We start from the raw sequence: 26,434 nt of genomic DNA, 5'->3' as shown, positions 1-26,434 counted from the left end.
CCTTCTGCTGCTGTTGCTGAGCAAAAGTCAGACTTGTTCTTTCTATATTTGTCCACCTGATGAAGAAATAGTACGAGTGAATCTTCATCAGGTATCAAAGCATGCTAGACCAAGTCAGACTTCTTCCCTCTACTGCTTTTATCACTGCTGCTGCCGCTGCTACTGCTGCTGTTGCTCCTCGTCATTTTCCTCCTACTACTGTTGCTGCTCGTCCGCCTTCTGCTGCTGCTGCTGAGGAGAAGTCAGACTTGTTCTTTTTACATTCGTTCACCTGATGAAGAAACAGTAGAAATTATTTCTTATCAGGTAACAAATCATGCTTGACCAAGTCAGACTTCTTTCCTCAGCTGCTTCTGTCGCTGCTGCTGCTGTTACTCCTCGTCCTTTTCCTCCTACCACTGTTGCTGCTTGTTCTCCTTTTCCTGCTGCTGCTGAGGAGAAGTTATACTTGTTCTTTTTACATTGGTCCACCTGATGAAAAAAAAGTACAAGTGGATCTTTATTAGGTAACGAAGCATGCTAGACTAAGTCAGAATTCTTTCCTCTGCTTCTTTTGTTGCTGCTGCTGCTGCTGTTCCTCTTCCTTTTCCTCCTACTACTGTTGCTGGTCATCCTCCTTCTGCTGCTGCAGCTGAGGAGAAATCAGACTTGTTCTTTCCACATTTTTCCACCTGAAGAAGAAACAGTTCAAGTGAATCTTTATCAGGTAACAAAGCATCCTAGACCAAGTCAGACTTCTTTACTATGCTGCTTTTTTTTACTGCTGTTGCTGATGCTGCTCCTCGTCCTTTTCCTCCTACTACTTTTGCTGATTGTTCTTCTGCCGCTGCTGATGCTGAGGAGAAGTTAGACTTGTTCTTTCTACATGTGTCCACCTGAAGAAGAAACAGTACAGGTGAATCTATATCAGGTAACAAAGCATGCTAGACCAAGTTAGACTTCTTTCCTCTGCTGATGCTGCTGCTCCTCGTCCTTTTCCTCCTACTAACATTGCTGCTTGTCCTCCTTCTGGTGCTGCTACTGAGAAGTCAGACTTGTTCTTTCTACATTCGTCCACCTGATGAAGAAACAGTACAAGTGAATCTTTATCAGGTAACAAAGCTTGCTAGACCAAGTCAGACTTCTTCCCTCTGCTGCTTCTATTTTTGCTGCTGCTGCTGCTCCTCATCCTTTTCCTCCTACTACTGTTGTTGCTTGTTCTTCTTCTGCCGCTTCTGCTGCTGAGGAGAAGTCAGACTTGTTCTTTCTACATTTGTCCACCTGATGAAGAAACAGTACGAGTGAATCTTTTTCAGGTAACAAAGAATGTTAGACGAAGTCTGACTTCTTCCCTCTGCTGCTTTTGTCACTGCTGCTGCTGCTGCTGGTCCTTGTCCTTTTCCTCCAACTACTGTTGCTATTCGTCCTCCTTCTGCTGCCACTGCTGAGGAGAGGTCAGACTTGTTCTTTCTACATTTGTCCACCTGATGAAGAATCAGTACAAGTGAATCTTTATCAGGTAACAAAGAATGTTAGACCAAGTCGGACTTCTTCCCTCTGCTGCTTTGGTCACTGCTGCTGCTACTGCTGCTCCTTGTCATTTTTCTTCTACTACGGTTGCTATTCGTCCTCCTTCTGCTGCTGCTGCTGAGGAGAAGTCAGACTTGTTCTTTCTACATTTGTCCACTTGATGAAGAAATAGTAAAAAGTTAATCTTTATCAGGTAACAAAGTATGCTAGACCAAGTCAGACTTCTTTCCTATGCGGCTTTTGTCGGCGTTGTTGTTGCTGCTCCTCGTCCTTTCCCTTCTACTAATGTTGCTGCTTGTCCTCCTTCTGCTGCTGCTGCTGAGGAGAAGTCAAACTTGTTCTTTGTGCATTTGTCCACCTGATGAAGAAACAGGATAAGTGAATTTCTATCAGGTAACAAAGCATGCTAGACCAAGTCAGACTTCTTTCCTCTGCGGCTTTTGTCGACGTCGTTGTTGCTGCTCCTCGTCCTTTTCCTTCTACTAATGTTGCTGCTTGTCCTCCATCTGCTGCTGCTGAGGAGAAGTCAGAATTGATCTTACTTCATTTGTCAACCTTATGAAGAAACAGTACAATTGAATCTTTATTAGGTAACAAATCATGCTAAACCAAGTCAGACTCCTTTCTTCAGCTGCTTTTGTCGCTGCTGCTGCTGCTGCTCCTCGTCATTTTCCTCCAACTAATGTTGCTGCTCGTCCTCCTTTTGCTGCTCCTGCTGAGGAGAAGTCAGACTTGTTCTTTTTACATTTGTCCACCTGATTAAGAAACAGTACAAGTGAATCTTTATCAGTTTACAGAGCATGCTAGACCAAGCCATACTCCTTTCCTCAGCTGCTTTTGTCGCTGCTGCTGCTGCTGCTGCTTCTCGTCCTTTTCCTCCTACTAATGTTGCTGCTCGTCCTCCTTCTGCTGCTAATGCTGAGGAGAAGTCAGACTTGTCCTTTCTACATTTGTCCACCTAATGAAGAAACAATACAAGTGAATCTTTATCAGGTAACAGAGCATGCTAGACAAAGTCAGACTTCTTTCCTTTGCTGCTCTTGTCGGCGTTGTTGCTGCTGCTCCTCGTCCTTTTCCTCTTACTAAAGTTGCTGTTCGTTCTTCTTCCGCTGCTGAGAAGTCAGACTTGTTCTTTCTACATCTGTCCACCTTATGAAGAAACAGTACAAGTGAATCTTTATTAGGTAACAAAGTATGCTAGACCAAGTCTAACTTCTTTCCTATGCTGCCATTGTTGCTGCTGCATCTCTTCGTCATTTTCCTCCTACTACTGTTGCTGTTTGTCCTCCTTCTGCTGCTGCTGCTGAGGAGAAGTCAGACTTCTTCTTTCTGCATTTGTCCACCTGATGAATAAATAGTACAAGTGAATCTTTATCAGGTAACAAAGCATGCTAGACCAAGTCATACTCCTTTCCTCAGCTGCTTTTGTCGCTGCTGCTGCTGCTGCTGCTTCTCGTCCTTTTCCTCCTACTAATGTTGCTGCTCGTCCTCCTTCTGCTGCTAATGCTGAGGAGAAGTCAGACTTGTTCCTTCTACATTTGTCCACCCAATGAAGAAACAGTCCAAGTGAATCTTTATCAGGTAACAGACCATGCTAGACAAAGTCAGACTTCTTTCCTTTGCTGCTCTTGTCGGCGTTGTTGCTGCTGCTCCTCGTCCTTTTCCTCTTACTAAAGTTGCTGTTCGTTCTTCTTCCGTTGCTGAGAAGTCAGACTTGTTCTTTCTACATCTGTCCACCTTATGAAGAAACAGTAAAAGTGAATCTTTATCAGGTAACAATGCATGCTAGACCAAGGCAAACTCCTCTCTTCAGCTGCTTTTGTTGCTGCTGCTGCTGCTGCTCTTCGTCATTTTCCTCCTAATAATGTTGCTGCTCGTCCTCCTTTTGCTGCTGCTGCTGAGGAGAAGTCGGACTTGTTCTTTCTACATTTGTGCACCTGATGAAGAAACTGTACAAGTGAATCTTTATCAGGTAACAAATCATGCTTGACCAAGTCAGACTTCTTTCCTCTGCTGCTTTTGTCGCTGCTGCTGCTGCTGCTCCTCGTCATTTTCCTCCTAATAAAGTTTCTGCTTGTTCTCCTTGATATAATATGCAAGAGGTTGCAGTGATTAAAAGTCAGGTCTTGATGGCTTGGGTGCTAGGTAGAGACTGCCCTTTATTCATAGCTACATGGGACTACATGATACCACATCCCCCTTATCACATACAAAGCATTGATTACACATAATAACTAATCTGGCATGTAAGTACAAAGAAATAAACGATGAAAGTTCCATATTCAAACGTATTCCATTGTTTTCATCCCTTCACAATAAACATGCATAGTACAATTTGTGATTGTGGATAGTAATATAAACATAATAGCTATTATCTTTGCAGACTTTGGTCCGAATAGTGTTGGTTACAGCAGGGCAGTCATAAATATGAAAATAAGTGGCAAATTATAATTTTTTTTTTTTTTTTTTTTTTTTTTTTTTTTTTTTGATGCAAAAAACAACAACACCCAAAATATATTAAAACAAAATGGAAACCTGATACACATGTAACGAGTGTTCGAAATGGAGCCTGTTCTCCAGTCCGAGACTCGCAAATTTTCAAATAAAATTCATTATTCTGAATCACTTATCAGTCCTGAGACTGATAACTTTTCTTGGGTTTCAAACTCTGGTAACGACCTCTCAGAATTTTCGGTCATGAAACGAGGGGGGGGGAGTTGTATATTATTATTTAACTTAACACTTTATGGGAATTTACGGTATGTGACCGCATTACTTTCAATATATCTGGATGGGGTTTTCACCAGCCGGCCTGACTTGGTATACACCGCTGTCGGGTCTGTAGTGTTATCACTAGTTGCGGGTCTTTGGTGGGTTATTTCGGTCTCACTAGGTGGCGGCAGCGATATATCGGCGGGTCGTGGTGGAGGCTGTGCTGATGATGTTGGAGCCTGCTGCCGGGTGTTGGGCGGTTCTGTGTTTGTCGCGAGCGGTGTTGGACGGATGTGGGACCGGTTCCTCCTGAGGCACGCTCCGTTTTGGGCTTCCACAATGTATGATTGGGGTTCTTCTGACTTACGTACCACTCTGCCTGGCACCCATGTGTGGCAGGCCTTGTCGAATATTCGGACTGGTTGTTCGGGTTGGAGGTCTGTGAAGTGCCGTTGTGTCCGATTTGGTCCTAGGCGGTCCTGGAGGTGGTTGCGGGTCGTGATGTGTGCGAGATGTGGTTCGTATCTGCCTGGTAGGTCAGTGGTCACATTGCGACCAAACATGAGCTCTGCGGGGCTGGTTGTCTTATTGTCGATCGGGGTGGCCCGTAAGTGGAGTAATGCAGTATGCATATCACCACCTGTCTCAAGGCATTTTTTGATAATCGCCTTGCATGTTCCAACTGCGCGCTCCGCGAGGCCATTGGACTGAGGGTAATGTGGGCTTGATGTGATGTGCTCAATACCCCAGGCTTTTGTGAAGTCCCTCATGGCTGCTCCCGTGTATTGAGGTCCGTTGTCTGAGACCAGGGTTTTGGGGCATCCGAACAGCGAACACAGGAATTTGAGGTGGTTGGCCACACTTTCAGATGACAGGTTTTTTAGTTCGGTGACTATCGGGAATTTTGTGAAATAATCAGTTGTGATCAGATATGTCTTGTGGCCAATTTGGAAGATGTCCGAAGCGACTTTGAACCAGGGCATTGGGGGAATGTCATGATGCGTGGTTTCACTAGGACTTTGCTGGGGCTGGTACTTCTGGCATATGTCACATGCCCTGACCTTGTCCTCTATATCCTTTGCAATGTTGGGCCAGAATACACACTCCCGTGCCAGGGCTTGTGTTTTTGTGATCCCTTGGTGGGACCGGTGGAGCTGGTCCAGTATACGGCCTCTGACCTCTTTGGGGATGATAACTTGTCGCCCTTTGAATATGACTCCGTCTTCCACGGCAAGGCATTCTCTGTATGAGAAAAACTGGCGGATATCGGGGTGACAGCCTTTTACTGAGGTAGGCCAACCCTCGATGATAGTATGCTTGAGAGTGCGCAGCACTGGGTCGGTGTCAGACCTATGGCGGACCTCTTCCAAAATCTGGGGACCAAATTTTATGAGTGCAACTGATATCACATCGATGTCATCTAGTTCCAGTCCGTCCACTCGTGTATCCAAAGGGATTTCCTTGTCATTTTGTGGGTTAGGAAGGCGTGATAGGGCGTCGGAGAGTACAAGGGTTCGTCCTTCCTTGTACTTGACCCTCATGTCATACCCCTGCAGTTTCAAGAAGAGACGTTGTAGTCTAGGTGGGGCACTGATCAGTGGCTTCTCCCAGATATTAACGAGGGGTTTGTGGTCGGTGACAGCTTCGAAGTCTCTTCCGTATAGGTAGGTATGAAATCGTTGCACGCCGTGTACTAGTCCAAGGGCCTCTCGCTCGATATTGCTGTAATTTGCCTGCGTTGGTGTCAGGGCTTTGCTGGCGAAGGCTATTACCTTCCCGTCTTGGGTGAGGGCCGCCCCGAGGCCTTTTTGCGATGCATCGACTTCAAGAGTCACGGGTCGAGTTGGGTCATAGTAAGACAGCGTGCTTGATGGTGCTATTTGGCGTTTCAGGTGTTGATAGGTGGATTCATGGTCTTCTTCCCATTGGAAGGGCACATCTTCCTTGACCAGATCTCGAAGTCTTTGTGACTGAGCTGAGTAATGTGGTACATAGGGGCTGAGGTAAGTCATTACTCCCAGGAATCTCTGTAGTTCCTCTTTATTGGAGGGTGACGGCATGCTATGCAGGTCGTGTACCTTTGACGGGTCTGGCATCATGCCCTTGCTGGTATAGCGTGTTCCGAAAAACTCGATTTCTGGTTTTGAAATGGAGCATTTCTTCGAGTTTAGGCTGAGTCCGTGTTGAGCTGCACGCTGCATGAACCCCATCAGGTTTTTGTCGTGTTCCGACTGGTCTTTCCCACATATTGCCACGTCATCAGCGATGCCAACAACACCTGGGAGATTCTCGATGATGGAGTCCATCCTGGCTTGAAATATGTCCTGGCTTACATTCAGCCCGAATGGTAGCCTTGTCCAACAATACCGGCCGTGTGGTGTTCGGAACGTTGTCAGTAGTTGTGAGTCCTCGTGTAGCGGTATACTCCAGTAGCCTGCTTTGGCGTCTAGCTTGGAGAACACTTTCGCTTTGGAGAATACCGGGTTGATCTCTTCTAGAGTGGGAATCTTGTGGGGACATCTTTTGAGGTTTTGGTTGAGCCGCTTGGGGTCCAGGCAGATCCGTAGGCTTCCATCGGGTTTTGTGACATACACAAGGCTGCTACACCAGTCTGTGTGTGCCGTTACGCGTCTGATAACCCCCTCTTTCTCCATAGTGTCAAGCTCGGACTTGATGCGGGGCTTCAGGTGGATACTCACCTTACGGGGCGGATCACAGAAAGGTATCGCGTCATCCTTGAGGTGGAGCATCGCGGGCTCTTTTAGTTTGCCGATACAGTCAAACTGTGCTGGGAATTGCGCTTTTAGTTGTTCGACTGACCTAATAGGGCCTTGTTGGCTTGGTTGCTCAGGTATTCCAGTAACGTCGTTGACATTGATATCCACAATACCAAGTTTTTGGCATGAGGGAAGGCCAAGTATGGCTGGACCAGACACATCAACCACGAAGAACTTTTCTTGCGAGAATGCTGGGTTGCTGAGTTTGCGGACGCTGAGCATTAGTGACCCTAGGCAGGGAATATTGTCGCCACTGTATGATGTTAGTCTTACTGACGGTTCTGGGGATAGTACGAGGCTGGTGGGTGCATCACCAAACATTTGCTTGTATGTCCGCAAGGGCAGCGTATTGCCACCGGAACCTGTGTCGATTTTGAGTTTCAGGGGCCCATAGGCTGGGGGGTTTTCATGCTTGACCATAAGCTTTGAGAATGCTTCTCGTTTCGGTGCCACTCCTATGTCGGATATCGTTATCATGTCGAAGTTTGGCATATAATCTGTTTCTTCATCAAGATTAGGGTTTTCATTAACCATGACTTCGTGTTGCCTGTGGTTAGGAGCCCGATTCGGCCGTCGGTAGAAGCGCCCTCTTGTCTTGCTCTGACGTTGTGTCGGCTGCATGTTGTCTCCTGGCATTGTTCTGCCTCCATCAGTTTTGCGGCACATCTTTTTCCAGTGCCCTTTGATGCCACAACCACTGCATCTGTCATTGTAAGCGGGGCATGACCTTATGGGATGGCTAAGCCCACAGTTCCAGCAGGGATTGTCCGTGGTTTGTAGTTTGTTCCGTGGATCGTTGCTTTCCCTTCGAATTGCATCCACATTGGTATGGCTTGTACTTGTGTTCTCAGAGCTCATCTGTATGGAGCGTAATGATGCCGTGGAGGCCGCAATGGCCTCGTATTCCCGACCTCTCTCTAGAACGTTGCTCACAGCATAGCCCTTCGGCTTAGTTAGGAGTTCTTTCCGAAATTCTTCGAATTGTGTTCGTAGTATGGTCATTTCGATAAGTCGTTCGTTGAGTTCTCTGTCTTCAAACTCGCACTTTGTCGCTTTTTCACGGAGTCTGGCCAGGAATTGACTGATTGTTTCAGCAGGTTTCTGTTTGGTATTTGCAAATTCGAGGCGGTGAACTCGGAAATTTATTTTCACCGTCGCATCAACCTCACTTTCAATAAGCCTCCATATGTTCTGTGGCACACGTTGCTCCTGTTCAGTGAGGCCGCTCGCCAAGATACGCCTCATGCCCTCATCGCCGAGGGCAATTTTAATTTTAGTTGCTTGCTTGCCCGGGTCTGTGACTTCCTGGTCTTCGAGGTATAAGTTCATGCGCGCCTTGAATGCACGAAACGACTCTGCCAGGGGCTGGTGAGCCCAGTCCATACTTGGGCATTTAGGCTGGGCCATGATTGGATTTGGTTTCGAGTGTTACACAATAGATAGATAGTGATTGGATTAATAACACAGTTTATGGTTCACAAAGAAACATATAATGAGAGTATGGAAATCACTACAAAAATTTGTCACTGGTAGCCGGCACGGTTTTCAGTTTTGTTTACACTGCTGAATGTACGTTGTTGTTTGGCTCATTTTGTGAAGTAGTGCGCGGATAACAATGGCCAAAATACTTGTAAGTAATCTATTCACAACTTTCTTCACTATTCTCACTGTAATCACGGTGCACTAATGTCCATTCTATGCCATAACCTGACGATATAAGTTATTTATGGTTGTTATCTGGGCCGGTATGACAGTCTTTGTCTGGTTGCTGTTGGGTGAAAATGGCGTCTTCTGCAGCCGTTGGTAATAAACTCTGGCTGATTATGAGTCCTCTTCTCAGTTATTACGGACAGAAGAGGTATGTAAAGTGTCTCTATGGTCCGGGTTTGTTGATGGAATGGCGTGGGGTGCGTTACCACACTGCCACCATGATATAATATGCAAGAGGTTGCAGTGATTAAAAGTCAGGTCTTGATGGCTTGGGTGCTAGGTAGAGACTGCCCTTTATTCATAGCTACATGGGACTACATGATACCACACTCCTTCTGCTGCTGCTGTTGCGGAGAAGTCAGACTTGTTTTTTCTACCTTTTTCCACCTGGTGAAGAAACAGTACAAGTGAATCTTTATCATGTAACAAAGCATGCTAGGCCAAGTCAGACTTCTTCCCTCTGCAGCTTTTACTGCTGCTGCTGCCACTGCTGCTGCTGCTACTGCTACTGCTCCTCATCCTATTCCTCCTACTACTATTGCTGTTCGTTCTCCTTCTGCCGCTGCTGCTGAGGAGAAGTCAGACTTGTTCTTACTACATTTGTCCACCTAATTAAGAAACAGTACAAGTGAATCTTTATTAGGTAACAAAGCATGTTAGACCAAGTCAGACTTCTCTCCTCTGCTGCTTTTGTCGGCGTTGTTGCTGCTGCTCCCTACCCTTTTCTTCCTACTACTGTTGCTGCTGCTGAGTAGAAGTCAGACTTCTTCTTTCTACATATGTCCACCTGATGAAGAAATAGTACAAGTGAATCTTTATCAGGTAACAAAGCATGCTAGACCAAGTCAGGCTCCCTTCCTCAGCTGCTGTCCTGCTCCTCGTCATTTTCCTCTTACTAATGTTGCTGCTCGTCCTCCTTCTGCTGCGGCTGCTGAGGAGAAGTCAGACTTGTTCTTTTTACATTTGTCCACCTGATAAAGAAACAGTACAAGTGAATCTTTATTAGGTAACAAAGCATGCTAGACCAAGTCAGACTTCTTTCCTCTGCTGCTGTTGTCGCAGCTGCTGCTGCTGCTCCTCGTCTTCCTCCTACTACTGTTGCTGCTCTTTCTCCTCCTGCTGTTGTTGCTGAGAAGAAGTTTGACTTGTTCTTTCTGCATTTGTCCACCTGATGAAGAAACAGTACAGGTGAATCTTCATCAGGTAACAAAGCATACTAGACCAAGTCAGCCTTCTTCCTTCTGCTGCTTTTGTTACTGCTGCTGCTGCTGCTCCTCGTCATTTTCCTCTTACTACTGTTGCTGTTTGTCCTCCTTCTGCTACTGCTGCTGCTGAGAAGAAAGAAGTCAGACTTGTTAATTCTGCATTTGTTCACATGACAAAGAAACAGTACAGGTGAATCTTTATCAAGGAACAAAGCATGCTAGACCAAGTCAGACTTCTTCCCTCTGCTACTGTTGTTAATGCTGCTGCTGCTCTTACTCTTCTTCTTCTTCTTCGTCCAGATCTTTTCCCACTTCTAGGTGGGGTCGATGTTTCTGGTCAGCTTTCTCCATCTACCTCTTACTCCTACTGTTTCTATATTTTTTTTTCTAGTTATATTTTATATATATATATATATATATATATATATATATATATATATATATATATATTTATATATATATTTTCTAGATTTTCTAAAAAAAAAACGAAGTGATCTCGTCTTCTCTTTCTTTCTTTTCCTCTAGAACAATATTCAGTTCATGGTTCATTTTTCCTCTTCTTTCTTGATCCTCTTTAATTTTCTCGATCATTATATCTTTATCCTTTGCGTTGTTCCTGATAATTTTCTTCAGAGAAGTAATTTCATCTTCTCTCTCTTTCATCCTTTCAAGAACGCAATTTAGTTCTTGATTCATCCTTTGTCTTTGTCTTCGTTCCTCTTCAATTTTCACCACCATATTCTTTTCCTTTTCCTTCAGTTGAAGATCTAATTCTTCCTTGCTTTCTAGAGCGTTTTGCAAGTCCTCTTCCAACCGAAGCTTTTCTAAATCTGTCGGTTGATCTTTGCCATGATTCCGATAACTTCTAAATTTTCGGTAACCAAATGTCACAAGTCCACTAATAATAGGTAGGCCGAAAGCAAATGCGTTGGCAATTAGCGCCGCTTTTCCGACAAATTTTTCTGGCGATGGCACCGCAGGCGCCTCCACGGTCGGTTCTGCTGCAGGAAGTTGTATTCTTAACTCGAGATGAAAGATAAAATGTCCTGCAGATCAGGGTTGTTACGGCATTTAACAACCCTGATCTGCAGGGCATTTTATCTTTCGTCTGACTGGACATCCTTTCATAATGAAATAGTTTTTTTGAAGCAGCATTTCAAGGATAACTGTTTTCCAACTAAAATATTTTATAGATTAGTTACCAAATATCTGACCAAACATTACCAACCTAAACTTTAAGTTCCTACAGTCCCCAAAATGATTTTCTATGCCTCTTTGCCTTTTATTCATAACAGAAAATATGGGAAACAAATTTAAAAAGTCATTTTAAACAATTTTCCGAGTCTGGATTTTAAACTTATCTTTAAGAATCCCCTGACAGTTGAATCCATGTTTAGAATTAAAGATTTTCTCCCCGATCTAATGCGTTCTTCAGTGGTCTATATGTTTACTTGTCCGAGATGTAATCTCAGAAATTATATGGGTTCCACAAAAAGATTGCTGAAAGTTCGTATAGATGCTCATCGTTGAGAGAGTCATAGAACTGGATGTGCGCTCAAAACCAAAGAATTCTCAACCATCAGAGAACATGCAAGTAAATGCAAGACCAACATTACATGTAAAAACGCTGAAATCATTGCTCAAGCGCAAAACAACTCCTCTCTACGAGTATTACTGTCGTTAATGATTAAAGAAAAGGCCCCTAAACTAAACAGCCAATTATCATCTCCCCCCTCCCCCCCACATCGCTTAAGCCGGCAAATTTAGAATTTTCTTCCTGAGTACTGTCCTTCAGATAGTCCCTCAGGTCTCTAGTCTGTTCCAGACAGGTTGGTCTCCTTAGACAATTTGAATTTTTGTATGTTTAATTTCAAGATAAATTTCTCTTAGTTAATTTTATTTTATCTCCAGATTTTACTTGTAACTGTGTTTATAATTTCAATTTTAATTTTTATTGTCTTTTTTTGTATTTTATATATTTTTTACTGAGTTTTGCTTAAAATGTCTTATATGTCCATTTTAGACTTGATAATGGGATGAGTCCTGAAACGTTGGCACCAATAAACTGAAAGATGTTGTCCAGACTCTTCGTCCTCCTGTTTATTTTATCTTTGAAGCTCGCCAGGAGCAACGACCTACCTCAACGTCTATGTATATGTGTATATATATATATATATATATATATATATATATATATATATATATATATATATATATATATATATATATATATATATATATATATATATATATATGTAGACTAGACTTTCCTTGGAGATTCTTTCCATCCATTGAATGTAATGTTTTATCTACGTTCCAGCAGTATTTTTTGAAAGGTGGGGATTTTCTTTCGTGCATATAAGTTTAACACTGTTCTTCTTAAACATATTTGTTGAAGTCGTCGAGAGCAGGATGATACTTTTCTTTCTTGAAATTTAGTTTTTACACATTCTTATTGTGTGGTCATTCGACGAACTATTATTTCAGTAACATTAGTAGTTTCAAACGTATGGATACATGCTTTAAAAGGGCCGCTGTTCATCTTCATTATGAAATACTTGTACACACTGTATACTCAAGTTTACAATTGTTCAAATTTGATAGCTTATGCAGTCTTAAGCACTCTATTTTATACTCCAAGATCAACCATTCTGGGGATTAAATATGGCTCACTGATCTTTGCCTGATAAATTTACTCTTGTGACCTTCAAGATTTCAAACTCACCATCTTGCCAGAGTCTTATTACGACAATAGAATAAAATGGCAAATAAAGTGGGATTATGATTTCGAAAAAAAAAATGTTGTTGGTTCAAATTATCATTATAGAAATTAAACCTTACCTTATGAAATATATATGTTCGACAAGAATAACAGGAGAGAGAGAGAGAGAGAGAGAGAGAGAGAGAGAGAGAGAGAGAGAGAGAGAGAGAGAGAGAGAGAGAGAGAGAGAGAGAGACTGGATTTAACTTCTGGTTAATCGTAGCCACCTCTGGTTAATCCTGTGAGATTAGTCAAAACGGAACATCTGTCATGAAGTGGCTACGCTTTATCAGTTTCACTCAGTTTGGATGGATCGTGTCTAACTACTGTGTTCTTTTTTCCTTAAATTGGTCGAAATATTTTGACACGAGTACGCTATACAGTGGGTCAGAAATCGTCTCAGCGGCCACGACAGATTAGTTTTACTATAGTAGATAAATCTTCAGTCTCTAATGGAATACGCATAATATATTAAATTATGGAGACAGGGTTTTTTTCTTGGCTAAAAGTCTTGTGATGAAAAGAAATTAAATTGCATTACAAGATTTTGAAGGCAGGATGATAGACCTCCCAGAGGTTTCAGACCGTTAATTCTCCCAACAGGAATGTATTATGATAACGATGTATCCTGTGTCAAGGCATATTTAGTGGTACACGTTTGACATGAAATTTTCTTTCAAAACACATAGCCTTGGATCCCAGGATACCCTTGACCAAAACCAAGAAAAATATCCTTTCCCATATGTAATTTATAAGGTTATGAGAAACATTTCAACTTTTCCGAAGCTGGACTGTGATAGTATGTAGATAGCTTTTCAGTCAAGAAAAGGGTAAAAAAATGGCTATTTACAAAACGCAGTCTTTGGAGAAGAGTATTCTGGACTGCCTGCTTCCAACTAAATAAATCTCCTTTAGTCTGGGAAAGTATTATTTGCATGATTCCTTGAAACCTTTAACCAAAAGTATAACATGCTGTCCCATATTTGAATGTTAGATTTTGCTGATGGAGAGCACGTTTGGAATAAACTGTTTTTTAAGTATCATACACTTTCATTTCATTTATGGCACATAGTGAAATATCATGGACTGAAAAGCTATCGTCAAAGCTATCTTGGAAACTGGATAGATTCAAAGGCTAAAAAAGAATTAAGAGAGGTAAAATAGTATCTTGGAGGAAGAGGAGAATTTCATGAAGGAACAGAACTCAAAAAGATTTTCTGCTAATATTAGAGCTACCTAATATGAGTGACTTAGTAGGCATACGTGCCTAAGATACCTCAAATTCTACAATAGAAGTCTGGGCTTCAAAACTTCAATGGGAGTGGTAAAGGCAGGAGTATGGTAACTAGGAAGTTATTGGAGTAGAAAGCCTTCCAAATTTCTATTTAAGATTAAGTGCCTTTTTGAATGCCCTTAACATTTACATTCCAATATCTTCATCTTCATACTTGAACCGATGTTTAACTAAACCATAGCTCTGCATTATCAAAATGAATTGCATGCTGTAAAATGTGAACGTGAACCAAGAGTGATAACTTGTAGAGGGCAGTAGTTGGTGAGTTGTTCACTTGGTGAAAGCAAGACAGTTTTATTCCTAGAAGTTAAAGACCTCTCATGGGTTCTTCTTTCAATAAACCTTGGCTCCATAATTTTCTCACGCCATAGAAGATTGGATTTTTTCTATCCATATTTAATGGTGTTTAAATACATAACCATAAAATATTTACTAATCCATCCAGCTCATTCTACTGCTCTCTTGAAAGGTAGTCTGAAAAGGTCTTCTGCAGCCTGAATGCCATCTACACCAGTAACGTTTTAAAGTGTAGATTTATGGCCAGGGATAGTCATGGGTGGTGGGTCAAGAAAATGCCTAGCTTACAGTGCAGAGATAAACGGATGTTAATTCCAGTCTTAGAACTATAAATATTGAATCTAGCAAGGTGGAGCCATATAGGATACTACCATGTTAACTATTTACAAGAGAATAGGACAATGCACATCTAAGAAGACCATGTGAAACAGAAATGAACCTCAGCAGATTCACAAGGCAGTAAAGGCCATAAGTAGTTAAAGGAAAATACAGTAAGAGTTCCCTTGCTCTTCAATCCTCTTCTACTTAATGAATTAGCGTACACTAATCCAGATATCCCATATGGGATAGCCTACATAAGAAAAATTTTCGTGAAGACAAAAAATTAAAAGAAACAAAGATAATTATAACCAAAATAAAGATAATATATAGATCAAATAGAAGTAGAAGAAAAAAATGTCGACCAGGAATTACAAAAGATTTTTTTTATTATTATTTGTTTTAGCTTCAAATAAAGTTATTGCAAACTTGACAAGAAATATTGATTTGAATATTTTTTTTTTATGCAAGACTAAATAGAGTTGAGACAGTATAAATAAAAAAATCAATCCTATGTCTGGAAGTAATGCATGATCACCTAGTACATGGAGGAAAGTCAAGCAAGATACAAATGTTCTAAGTAGATTATTGGAAATCTTGCTTAAACCATGAAAATCAAAATCAAAATAAAAATCATTTCAATACCAGCCTTGTAGCTTCAACTAGATGCAGGACAGTTACACGAGATGAACAAAGGACATGTTTCAGAAGACAAAACCGAAATGCAAGAAATGATAGGAAGTAACCAGTCTTCAAGTAATGAGTCTTCAATCTCTTGAGTGTTCAATAACACGTTGGAAATTCCAGGCTGCATGAAAGGCAATCCATCTCATAATTCACTAGCATTAGACTTCCATCAAGCATTTGACGGTTGCAGCCACTGCATCCCCTCAAAAAGGGAACAAGAAAAGTAGAAGAGTTAATCATCTACCTTTGGTCTGGACTTGTGCTGAATTAGATAAGCAGCCACCATCCAGACCTAAGGAAAGGGGTATGTAGACCAGTGGGAAATGTTCCAAAGTTATAAAGAGTACAACAACAGGTAAACTGGCAGAGGTCCGTACGCCCTGAAGTTTTATCTGCAAGCAAGAAGTCTTACACAGTCAGAAGGATAAGATCTAGACGACTCTGAACTGATGTCAGGAGCAACAGGTACTGGACCTTCATGACAAGTTCTGTATAATGATGAATGCAAAAGAACTCCCATCTCTCCATGGTTGACATGATAAGAGAGCCTTAAAATTCCCCTACCCTCTTGTCAATGTAGAGCAGAGAGACCGTCTTCAGGGAAATACCCCAATGGTGCCATCCTTTGGGTAGCAGGAGACACATGTGCTATTGCCCTGAGGACGAGGACCATCTCACCTTGAAACCTAAATCCTAGGGTAGGCAGGACTACTGAAAGCTCCCTTCGAGCATGGACTGCTTCCCCGAGGAAAGAGATCCAATCCTTCCAAGGAGTTTCTTTATTAGAGATAGGTGAGGAGGCCTATGATATGCTGATGGTGCTCTGGCCAGAGAGACATATCCATATGACCCCCATCATAGAGAGTGCCCCTGTTTGACGTGTGTCGAGGACAGCACATATATCCAGACATCTTTCTCGAAGGGAAGTGTCCATCTGTCAAGTATGCAAACTTCATTGAGGGAGAAACTGTGAAGCTGCAACTGACAGAAAAGAGCCAACCAAGATACCTCTCGCAAGGTATCGGAAAGTTGGTCGATGATGTTCTATCCTGCCTGGACAGAATACGTACTCAGTAACTGGAGGAACAGTTGCCTGCCTCTGCTATATAAGAAGCATCTGTTATAAAGGGTTCACATTTTGGTTTACCGACGCCATTCCCTACTGGAGGAGCAGGGTGGCTTTAAAGAGCAACCGGTCCAGAAATATTAGCTGTCACACAAGGCTTGCGCTCTGCTAGATGGACTCAGAGGGATCAGTAGACTGGTGAGTTATGCTGTTCCATTCTGGTTGAAGAGAGCAGCTTTCTAAGAGCAAGGATGCTCCTCTTATCCCATGACTGTAACGGGAGAAGGTGACCATAATGCTTCAACTTTGCCTGACCTTTGGAATCAGTGATGGGTCCCGACCTGAACTGTTTCCCTGCATGAAATCAAAGGAGGCAGCCATCATATGAGGGCTCATGACCTTGACTAAACCCAAAGGTATCAGTCTGATGGAGAGACCAGATACTCCCTCAAAGAAAAGGACAATGCATTCCTCCTACATCACACAGAAACAATGAAGGTGGGCACATACACATACCCTCCCCTGGCATAGCCTAAGAATCCACTTTACCAAATCCTTACGTAAAGGTCATCGAGTGAGATCTCTCATTCTTTTTCAAAGAAGAAAATTCACTAGCAGTCACAAGGAGCTACTTGCCAGAGGCCTCCTTTAAAGCTACATCTTCGTTTTCCTTCTTTTGAAAAGAAATTGCCTAAAGAAGAAAATAGGAGGAAGGAGGAGTTTATAAAGAAGTAAGAGAGAGTTTAAAAAGGAGGAAGGAGGAGTTTGTGGAGGAGGAAGGAGGAGTTAGAGGAGGGAGTGAACTCAAATTTGTTTCCCCTTTCTCATCCGTTCTTCCTTGTCACCACGAGGAGTTCAGCAGTTCCATGCTGATCAAGAACAGGTGTGCTACCTCCATGAGTTTACAGAGATGAGGATTAAAGAAAACTTCCAAGTCAAACAGTATTCCCAGGTACTTTGTCCTTACATAATCATGAGATCAGATTCTTCTTAATCACAATTATCAGGTCATAATAAAAGCAAGGAGTCTCAATCTCATCCGGGAAGAGACTCTGAGGAGGTTATTCCAAGACAAACAAGCTTACAATTAGGTGATACTCCAGTGAACACATGAAAGATGAAGGAGGTTCTTTTGTGAGAACAAGTGTCTCAGATCACTGAAATCATGAAGTCTCTACCACTTTGGAGACTAAGTATGGATCTTAAATTTCCAAGTGAACGTGGTCTGAAAGGGTCCAAGTTCAGCCAGGATGGGTACAAAATTATCATCTCTTCCCACAACAAATCCTGAAGTGTCAACATGAGAGGGGTGGAATATTGTTATAAAACACTTCAAACACAAGAATCTAGGATTGTTCCATCTCTGAGGACATAGGCTAATATGAACCTATAGGGTAGGTCTGGAGCAGATTTAGATGGAAGATAGGGTGGGGCCTGGGGAGGACGAGCCCGAAGGCTCTGTATCATGTCGTGGCTACATCAGCATCAGTGTCCGATAACATATGAAGGAAGAGGCTGCTGGTTGGCCATGCTTGGAGTTTGGAGGAAGCTGGGGCTTTCTCAATCCTGAGCCATATAGCACGATCATCCCTGAAGATTCGATTGCCCTCGAAAGGCCAAGGCCTTTGAGGGATACTACACAGTGGAGGAAGAAGTCCATACACCTGAACCAACCCTTCCACCTTGCCTTGATGTCATCCTCCAGAAAGAGAGATGAGGAGTCCAGTATAGATCCAATCCATATTGCAACTGTTTTATCTGTGCCAAAAACCAAGTAGGTTGACTATCTAGTGAGAAAAGAAGACAATTTATTACTCCCAATAACGAAAACATGCTATCGTGATTATACTCTCTAGATGAAAACCATGACAAGAGATGATATGCAAAGTCTTCTGTCCTACTGAAGCTTGTTGCCGAGCCAGCAAGAATGGCAAAACTTTTTTAGATTAGCTAGACCAATATTAGTTATCACTCTCATAGATCTGAACATTCACCTCATTGAAGACCTCTCTAAAAGGTTCTGACTATGGCCATCCAAGGTTTGGCCTTTCTCAATCCTGAGCCATATGATATTATCACCCATGAATGTTTGGCTGTGATCACCATCGAAAGGCCAAGACCTTTGTCATTTATTATTATTATTATTATTATTATTATAATTATTATTATCATTATTATTATTATTATTATTATTATTATCATTATTACTAGCCAAGCTACAACCCTAGATTGTAAAGCAAGATGCTATAAGCCCAAGGGCTCCAATAGGGAAAAATAGCCCAGTGAGGAAAGGAAATAAGGAAATAAATAAATGATGAGAACAAATTAACAATAAATCATTCTAAAATCAGTAACAACGTCAAAACAGATATGTCATATATAAACTATTAACAACGTCAAAACAGATATGTCATATATAAACTATTAACAACGTCAAAACAGATATGTCATATATAAACTATTAACAACATCAAAAACAAATATGTCATATATAAACTATAAAAAGACTCATGTCAGCCTGGTCAAAATAAAAACATTTACCGCAACTTTGAACTTTTGAAGTTCTACTGATTCAACTACCCGATTAGGAAGATCATTCCACAACTTGGTAACAGCTGGAATAAAACTTCTAGAATACTGTGTAGTATTGAGCCTCATGATGGAGAAGGCCTGGCTATTAGAATTAACTACCTGCCTAGTATTATGAACAGGATAGAATTGTCCAGGGAGATCTGAATGTAAAGGATGGTCAGAGTTATGAAAAATCTTATGCAACATGCATAATGAACTAATTGAACGACGGTGCCAAAGATTAATATCTAGATCAGGAATAAGAAATTTAATAGACCATAAGTTTTTGTCCAACAAATTAAGATGAAAATCAGCAGCTGAAGACCAGACAGCAGAACAATACTCAAAACAAGGTAGAATGAAAGAATTAAAACACTTCAGAATAGATTGATCACCGAAAATCTTACAACATTTACTCAATAAGCCAATTTGTTTGCGCAATTGAAGAAGACACAGACCTAATGTGTTTCTCAAAAGTAAATTTGCTGTCGAGAATCACACCTAAAATTTTAAGAGTCATACAAATTTAAAGAAACAATATCAATACTGAGATCCAGATGTTGAGGAGCCACCGTCCTTGACCTACTTACAATCATACATTGAGTTTTGTTAGGATTCAACTTCATACCCCATAATTTGCACTATGCACTAATTTTAGCTAGATCTCTATTAAGGGATTCACCAACACCAGATCTACATTCAGGGGATAGAACTGATGCAAAGAGAGTAGCATCATCTGCATATGCAACAAACTTGTTTTCTAGGCCAAACCACATGTCATGTGTATATAGTATGAAAAGTAATGAGCCAAGAACACTACCCTGTGGAACACCGGATAACACATTCCTATACTCACTATGGTGCCCATCAACAACAACTCTTTGAGATCTATTACTTAGAAAATCAATAATAATGCTAAGAAACGACCTACCCACTCCCAACTGTTTGAGTTTGAAAACAAGGGCCTCATGATTAACACGGTCAAAGGCAGAACTAAAATCAACGCCAATCATACGAGCTTCCTGACCACAATCAAGGTATATCTGTACAGCATTGAAGATTGTAAGAAGGGCATCATATGCTCCAAGGCCTTTACAAAAACCAAATTGTAAACTAGGGAATAGATGATTACCTTCAGCAAACCTATTAAGACGTTTTGCCAGAAGACGTTCAAAAACTTTAGATAATATAGGAGTTATGGAAATTGGGCAGTAATCAGTTGGACTTAATACACAATAGAGGAAGAAGTTCCAACAGCTGGGCCACCCCTTCCACCCCTGTCTCACCATCACCCTCCAGAAAGAGAGATGAGGAGTCCAGCATAGATCCAATCCACAGTGCAACTGTTGTCTCTGTGCCAAACTCAAAGTAGGTTTATTATCTGGTGAGAAGAGAGGAGAATTCATTATCACCAGTAACAAAAACATGTTAGCATGACTGACCACTGGTGAGCCGATGGTAATCTCTAGATAGAAGCCATGACCAGAGGTGATGTGCAAAGTCTTCTGTCCTACTGAAGCTTCTTGCCAAGCCAGTAAGGGTGACAAAACCTTTTTTAGATCAGCTAGACCAAAATGAGTTCTCAGACTTACAGATCTGAGCATCCACTTCACCAAAAACCTCACCCAAAAGTTCTGATTACTGCTAACTAAGGTTTGGTACCTCACAATGGACACAATTTTCAAGTATTGTGGGTGCTGTGAATCCCTAGGACCTCACAAACTTGGTAGAGTAGCACTAAAAAAAACCTGACAGAGGCAAGTTTAAAGACCTCCAAACCTCTTGGTCCCTCAAAAGGGATGAGTGCTCATCAACCTGCTCTGGGGAATATTCCTCCATAAATAAGAAAGGATAGAGATAGTTTTCCAGGGACTGGAAGGGAAATGGAGGAAGGAAGAAAATTTTATCCCACTATTGAACTGTGTTGGTGATCAGCATGACTGCTCACCTGTTAATGGTATGACAGCAACCCCTTTCATACCAGTCTCACTCTCCCGTTAACCAAACCCAGGGGTAGTGGACATTGCAATGAGTTTCACCTCTTCCTTCTGGAGAAGTATAGCTTCTAATGACAATGTATTCTTATCTTGGTTTTTGATTCAGGTAAGATTACTCACGTGTGACCAATAAAAATAGTGGTAGATGTCACACCAAGCTCACTTTTAGCTGACCAACCCAAAAAGTACCATTCAGCGAGAGTGCTTTGAAGTGGCTTGATGAGGTAGCAATTGATACCTTCAGCATCCTCCTGTACAATGCCGGTGATCAGTCCATATAGAACCGCTCACCTTCAAACAGAGGAAACAGCAGTAGCGGTCAAAATAGGTCATGTACCACTATCCAAACATGAAGATGCAGGCCAATGAGTATGCTGGTGATCAGTCCATGTAGAGCCGCTCATCTTCAAATGGAGGAAACAGCAGTAGCGGTCACAACAGGTCATGTAACACTACCCAATCATGAAGGTGCAGGCCAATGAGTATACTGTAATCTATAGTAGGGTGTAATCCATAGTAGGATGTCGTCATCCTATCTTACATTACTAGTGATCAGTCTGAGTAGGATCGTTCACCTCCCACTTTTGCAACAGTGGTGGCTATCACAACAGGTTCACCCTCTCCCAAAAGACCACGAAGGTGTTGGTTGGCGAGTGAGCCATGAGACAGGTCGAGGAGATCATGATCATTGCCAGAGGTAAGGAGTAGTAATGATAGGACAGAGAATGCGAGCACATACATCCCATCATCACTTGGCCTTTGGTGCTGGTGCTTCATTTTATGCAAGGCCATTCACCTGCTGATGGTGCGCTGGTAGCTGCACTCAAATTGGCTCCTTGATCTTGCCCAGGGTCGATATACAATATATGTAAGAATTGCCTTCCCCTCTCTCTCTCTCTCTCTCTCTCTCTCTCTCTCTCTCTCTCTCTCTCTCTCTCTCTCTCTCTCTCTCTGAATAGAAGAGAGATTGCTCAAAATTCTGATAGGATCTCGTCTTGGACTTCTGCTTCTTTTTCTTGAGCAAAGATGTGTCATTATCAGAAAAGGAGGCGGTACCACGACGAGTCATGGTCTGGGTGACCAGCAGAACTACACTCCCCTAGGGAAGGAAGGTACAAGAGCTTCCACCAACCACTACAATGAATTTTTTGTCACAAAGGGAGCCCTAGGAACCCTTACTGACATTGGCACTATTGCACTAGGGTTACCCTATATGGACACACTTGTTGCTCTAGTGATGTTCATATCGGGCACATAGGTGCAGGTGACACTATTTCGAACTAGTAACTCCTTCTCGGGGGAAAGAGCACTACCACAGTTCGAGCACTTGTGCTCTGAGTGCAGCTCATAGTCTTACTGATCAGAAGTCTGTGAACGACACTTTTAAAAGATTTGCAGTAGGCTTTGTTGGATTCATGAATATACCATTCTACCTCATGACTTGACGAATTAACTTTTCACTTGCGAGAGTTTGCTTTGAAAACCAACACTTATAGTAAACCAAAGTAAGAAAAAGGTCTAAAAGCCTAGGTGAAAATGAGGAGGTATCAGTAACACATCAATTCACAAAAAGGCTGAAGTCGAATTTGGTTTGACTTACAGACATATAGATGGCTATCCCACACCTCACTATCGTTACCTAACTAAATCGTTTAAGATTTAAAAGACGAAAGTTTTGTACTTGCTTACAAGCAAAAGATAGTTAGCTAAATGGTCGTATGCTACTTATGTTTTGTAGGACCATAAAGTTATAAATCAACCTGTTGATTATTTCGAAGACCCATGAAATTCGTAAAATCCTGAACGTTGACTGTTGTATTATTGTAGATTATGTTTTGTTACATTTTATATATAATTCTTACTCAAGCTTCCATTTGGTTTCTGTTCTAGATACTGACAATATTTGTTATGTTGATGATGTAATAAAATTCCCTTAGAAACTCGGTAAACACCAATAATAACATCTTTTATGTCTTTTCGTCCAGGATTCTGCTTCTGATTACTGCAAGCAACATCACACAAAGTAAATCATTGGTAAATTCCACCACAGAAAGAGAATATGACCATGATAAAATGGTCTCCTCGTCCATGATGAATAAGATATGTCCTCGCTGCTACAGAAACCCTTCATTGGAATCTTTAAACCATAGCAGCCTCTCATTCAGAGTACTGTGTCATCTAGTGTGTTTTACTTATTCAATGACCTCTGAAAGTACCAAGAAAAACACCTCAGGAAAGCAGTATAGTAACAGAAGGCGAGGTATTTTTTCCAAAATTTATCCAAACGATGATTTATCCTTTAGTTTTAAGACCAATTCCAAACCTCATGTCACTACCGAAAAGGTAGTAATGGCACAGTCAGATTCTAAATTTGATTTTGATGAATATTCCATGGGAAAGAACACCAGAAATTTAGGCAATTTAGTAACTGATGCTATTACCAGATCAGTACCAAAGACAATGCTCACCAGTGATCCTTTGGCAAAGATTATCTACTCAAAAGATACACTGCGACATAATACTTCAAATATAACAGATTTTTTCCTCTGTGGTAGAAAAAATCCACAAGCTCATCTTAAAATTTCTCTTTCTAGAAGTGCACGCAGCAGTACTATACAACCAGTCAAAAACAGTAAAATCTACCCAATAAAAGCTGTTGATAATTTCCCTTCCTTAAATATTTCAGCTACTTTCACTTATCAGTTACACACAAGATCTGCCGATCTTCCTCTGTTTTCTCTTTTAGAGCAATTCAGAGTGATAAACAAAATTTTAACTGCAGTTGAATCAGATTTTAATACTACATTGAATGATAACTACACCCGAGAGGCACGCTCGCCTACTTTGAGTTTTAAAACTGACAATTTGACAATTCCAACAACAAGCCTGAATTATATGACAAGAAGTTATGATGAATTTCTAAAGCATCCAGGAAAGATGACTAGTGGAGTAAGATTGGGAAATATTGGGGAGACTAAACATGTTGATTATGGAAACTCGTCACGAATGAATGGCGAAGAAGAAATTGCCAAATATACATTGTCTGGGGAAACTGCAACAGATTTTGATTTAAGTTTCACCAATGTCAATGCACGGCCGATGTCTGGCAATAATATTCTTATCACTTTGCAGAGATTGTATGGGGATAATTTCCTTCTAAGCAATAATTCTAAAGAAAAAATAACTAATTCTAGTTTTCATAATCTTCCGAGGAGGAAGGACTTCAATATTCAGCAAAATTCGGCGAAACGTAGGCTGGTTCCAATTCATCTTTCTCCCGCATTATCAATCAATGAATATACCGTGCAACAATCACTTCCACATGAAAATGTTTCAGTATATTACTCAGACCAGCCATTGCCAGCACAAGAAAGCACAATAACTCCTATTTCACGTGCCTTCTTAACTGTGTATTCAAGTTATCCTGTATTTCAGGAGCCTTTTGAGTTCTCCCACACACATGCTTCGGCATCGAATTCATTAGATTTGGCCTCTCTCCCTGTGAAATCACCTGTATTATTTTCTTCAATGTCATCTTCATTATCACCAATACTATCGGTACCACCAGCAACTAAGCCTTTGGGATCTCTACAATCAATCCAGACAAAGAAGTACCTGACTCAGAGGCATTTAGATGAAAAGACATTGAGTAGATCAAGAAGAACAGTAGTAAACACCCAGAGTTCATTACAGCCTGGGTTCACAACAGAGCCTACATCCTTGCATAATTCTTCAGTGCATTTCAATTCATCGTCCAATTCTTCTGTCACTATCAACCCACCAAGACAATTAAACATTACAATAGTCCAAACTCCAAATACAGCTGTGCTCAACTTTCTATCCAGTCTTGGGCCTCTCGAACTAGAAAGTGAAAATATACGTAGAGATGATTCTGTAATGCAGGTACCTTGCCTCCCAATCTCAAACTGCATTCGGAGGTATGGAGATCATCCTCTTGATTATTGCATTTACGGATTTCTTCCATCGTGTCAAGAAGGTCATGTCAGCTGTCTTGATAATTATTTTGGACCTTTTAATGAACTCTGTCTCAATGAGTCATTGATTCTAAACGTAGAGTAGTCTAGTCAAAATAGACTTCAACTATCACTCTAAAATATGGAAAGTATTTAGAACACACACAAAAAAAAAAAAATGCAAAATAACATCCTGGGGAAACTAGACGGTTCACAACGAAAATGAAAGGAGTTAGTTACAATATAAGAGGATATCATTTGATGGTATTAAGAGTGAATTGTGGAGAAAATAATGTTGCATTTCGGAGTACTTATATGTATATACATTTGGTGTTGTGGTCATTTCTTATTTTTAAGGATACTTTCTACCAAAATAGCCTCGATTAAAGTTTGTCCTGCAAATAAATAGTCTAACTGCTTAATCTTTCTGTTTGATGGCGAATCTTTTTTTTCCTGATAGAGGATTATTTTCTTTTAAATGATAAAATTTTACAATATAACACTCATCTGCTTACGAAATGATAGGTTATGAATATGGTAGTAATAATTATAAATTCCTTTTTTTTCTGTATTGTGTAAATTTGTGATAAGATTATATCTTCTAAATAAACTGCTTGACTGATAATCTTTGATAAATAGTTTAGTACATTGTCTAATTTCCACCTTTTGCAATAGGAAGATATACTGTATTCTTTTGTGAAATTATATAATTATGACTCCTCTTTTGTTTTGTTATTTCCTTCAGAAAATATCAAATATCCTTAGAAATTATCACAAAACTTACTGCTAACCTCTCAATAAGTTAGCAGATACCTAAGGCTTAGATAAAAACAGTTTTAAACAGCATAAAGTGTAGCATATAACCGAGACCTTGATGGAGCTTTCTGTATCATTTGAATTCTGTTTCAGCTTATGGATAAAGAAACAAAATACGCACAGCTATACTTTTTCTAGAACAAACGATCATCTAAAATGAGAGAGAGAGAGAGAGAGAGAGAGAGAGAGAGAGAGAGAGAGAGAGAGAGAGAGAGAGAGAGAGAGAGACTTAAGAATAAAAGGATGAAGAACTCAAATAAGGAGAAAGAAAGGTTATTATCAAAATATTGTGTGTCCAGTAATGAAATCAATTGGGTCCTAAGTAAACATCCTTCCAAGCCCCTTCCTCCAATATCATTCAATTGACACGTAACATTTAACACTACTGGATAAAAGAAAAGTAAACGTGCAAGTCGAACATTTTCAAAGAATTATTTATGAACTAAATATTGATATGATGATGGCTTTAGTTATAAGTAACACGCTAATGAGTTACCTATGCAAATGATGATTTATTGGAAACAACGTCATAATCCTTTAGAAATAATTAACGTTCACTACTTTTACTCCCCTTCATCACCATATGATGTATGAAAAGGTCACAAAATATCTAGCATTATATATTAATGGAAAGTAAATTTAATCAGCTCTAGGATAATAAATGTTGTGTCCTTTATGATATAGTTTCTTCTCTAAGGCAAGTCAATTAAATGTACAGAAAACTCCTGAGGTTTGAGTGC

The 26,434-nt window shown here is 40.8% G+C and overlaps 1 protein-coding gene across 1 annotated transcript in view; it reads left to right on the top strand.

Moving 5' to 3' along the window:
* Positions 1 to 25,347, top strand: part of LOC137654345 (uncharacterized) — a 32,126-nt gene extending 6,779 nt beyond the window's left edge. Inside the window, exon 2 of the mRNA XM_068387960.1 lies at positions 22,890 to 25,347. Within this exon, the coding sequence (XP_068244061.1) occupies positions 22,890 to 24,984 (2,095 nt within the window). The 3' untranslated portion in view covers positions 24,985 to 25,347. The remainder of the gene's footprint in view (positions 1 to 22,889) is intronic.
* The last annotated feature ends 1,087 nt before the right edge of the window (positions 25,348 to 26,434 follow it).

This window comes from Palaemon carinicauda, chromosome 15 (genome assembly GCF_036898095.1).
Source record: "Palaemon carinicauda isolate YSFRI2023 chromosome 15, ASM3689809v2, whole genome shotgun sequence".
Classification (NCBI taxonomy): Eukaryota; Metazoa; Arthropoda; class Malacostraca; order Decapoda; family Palaemonidae; genus Palaemon; species Palaemon carinicauda.
The sequence above is the reverse complement of the archived record's forward strand: the minus strand, read 5'-3'. Positions and strand labels throughout refer to the sequence as shown.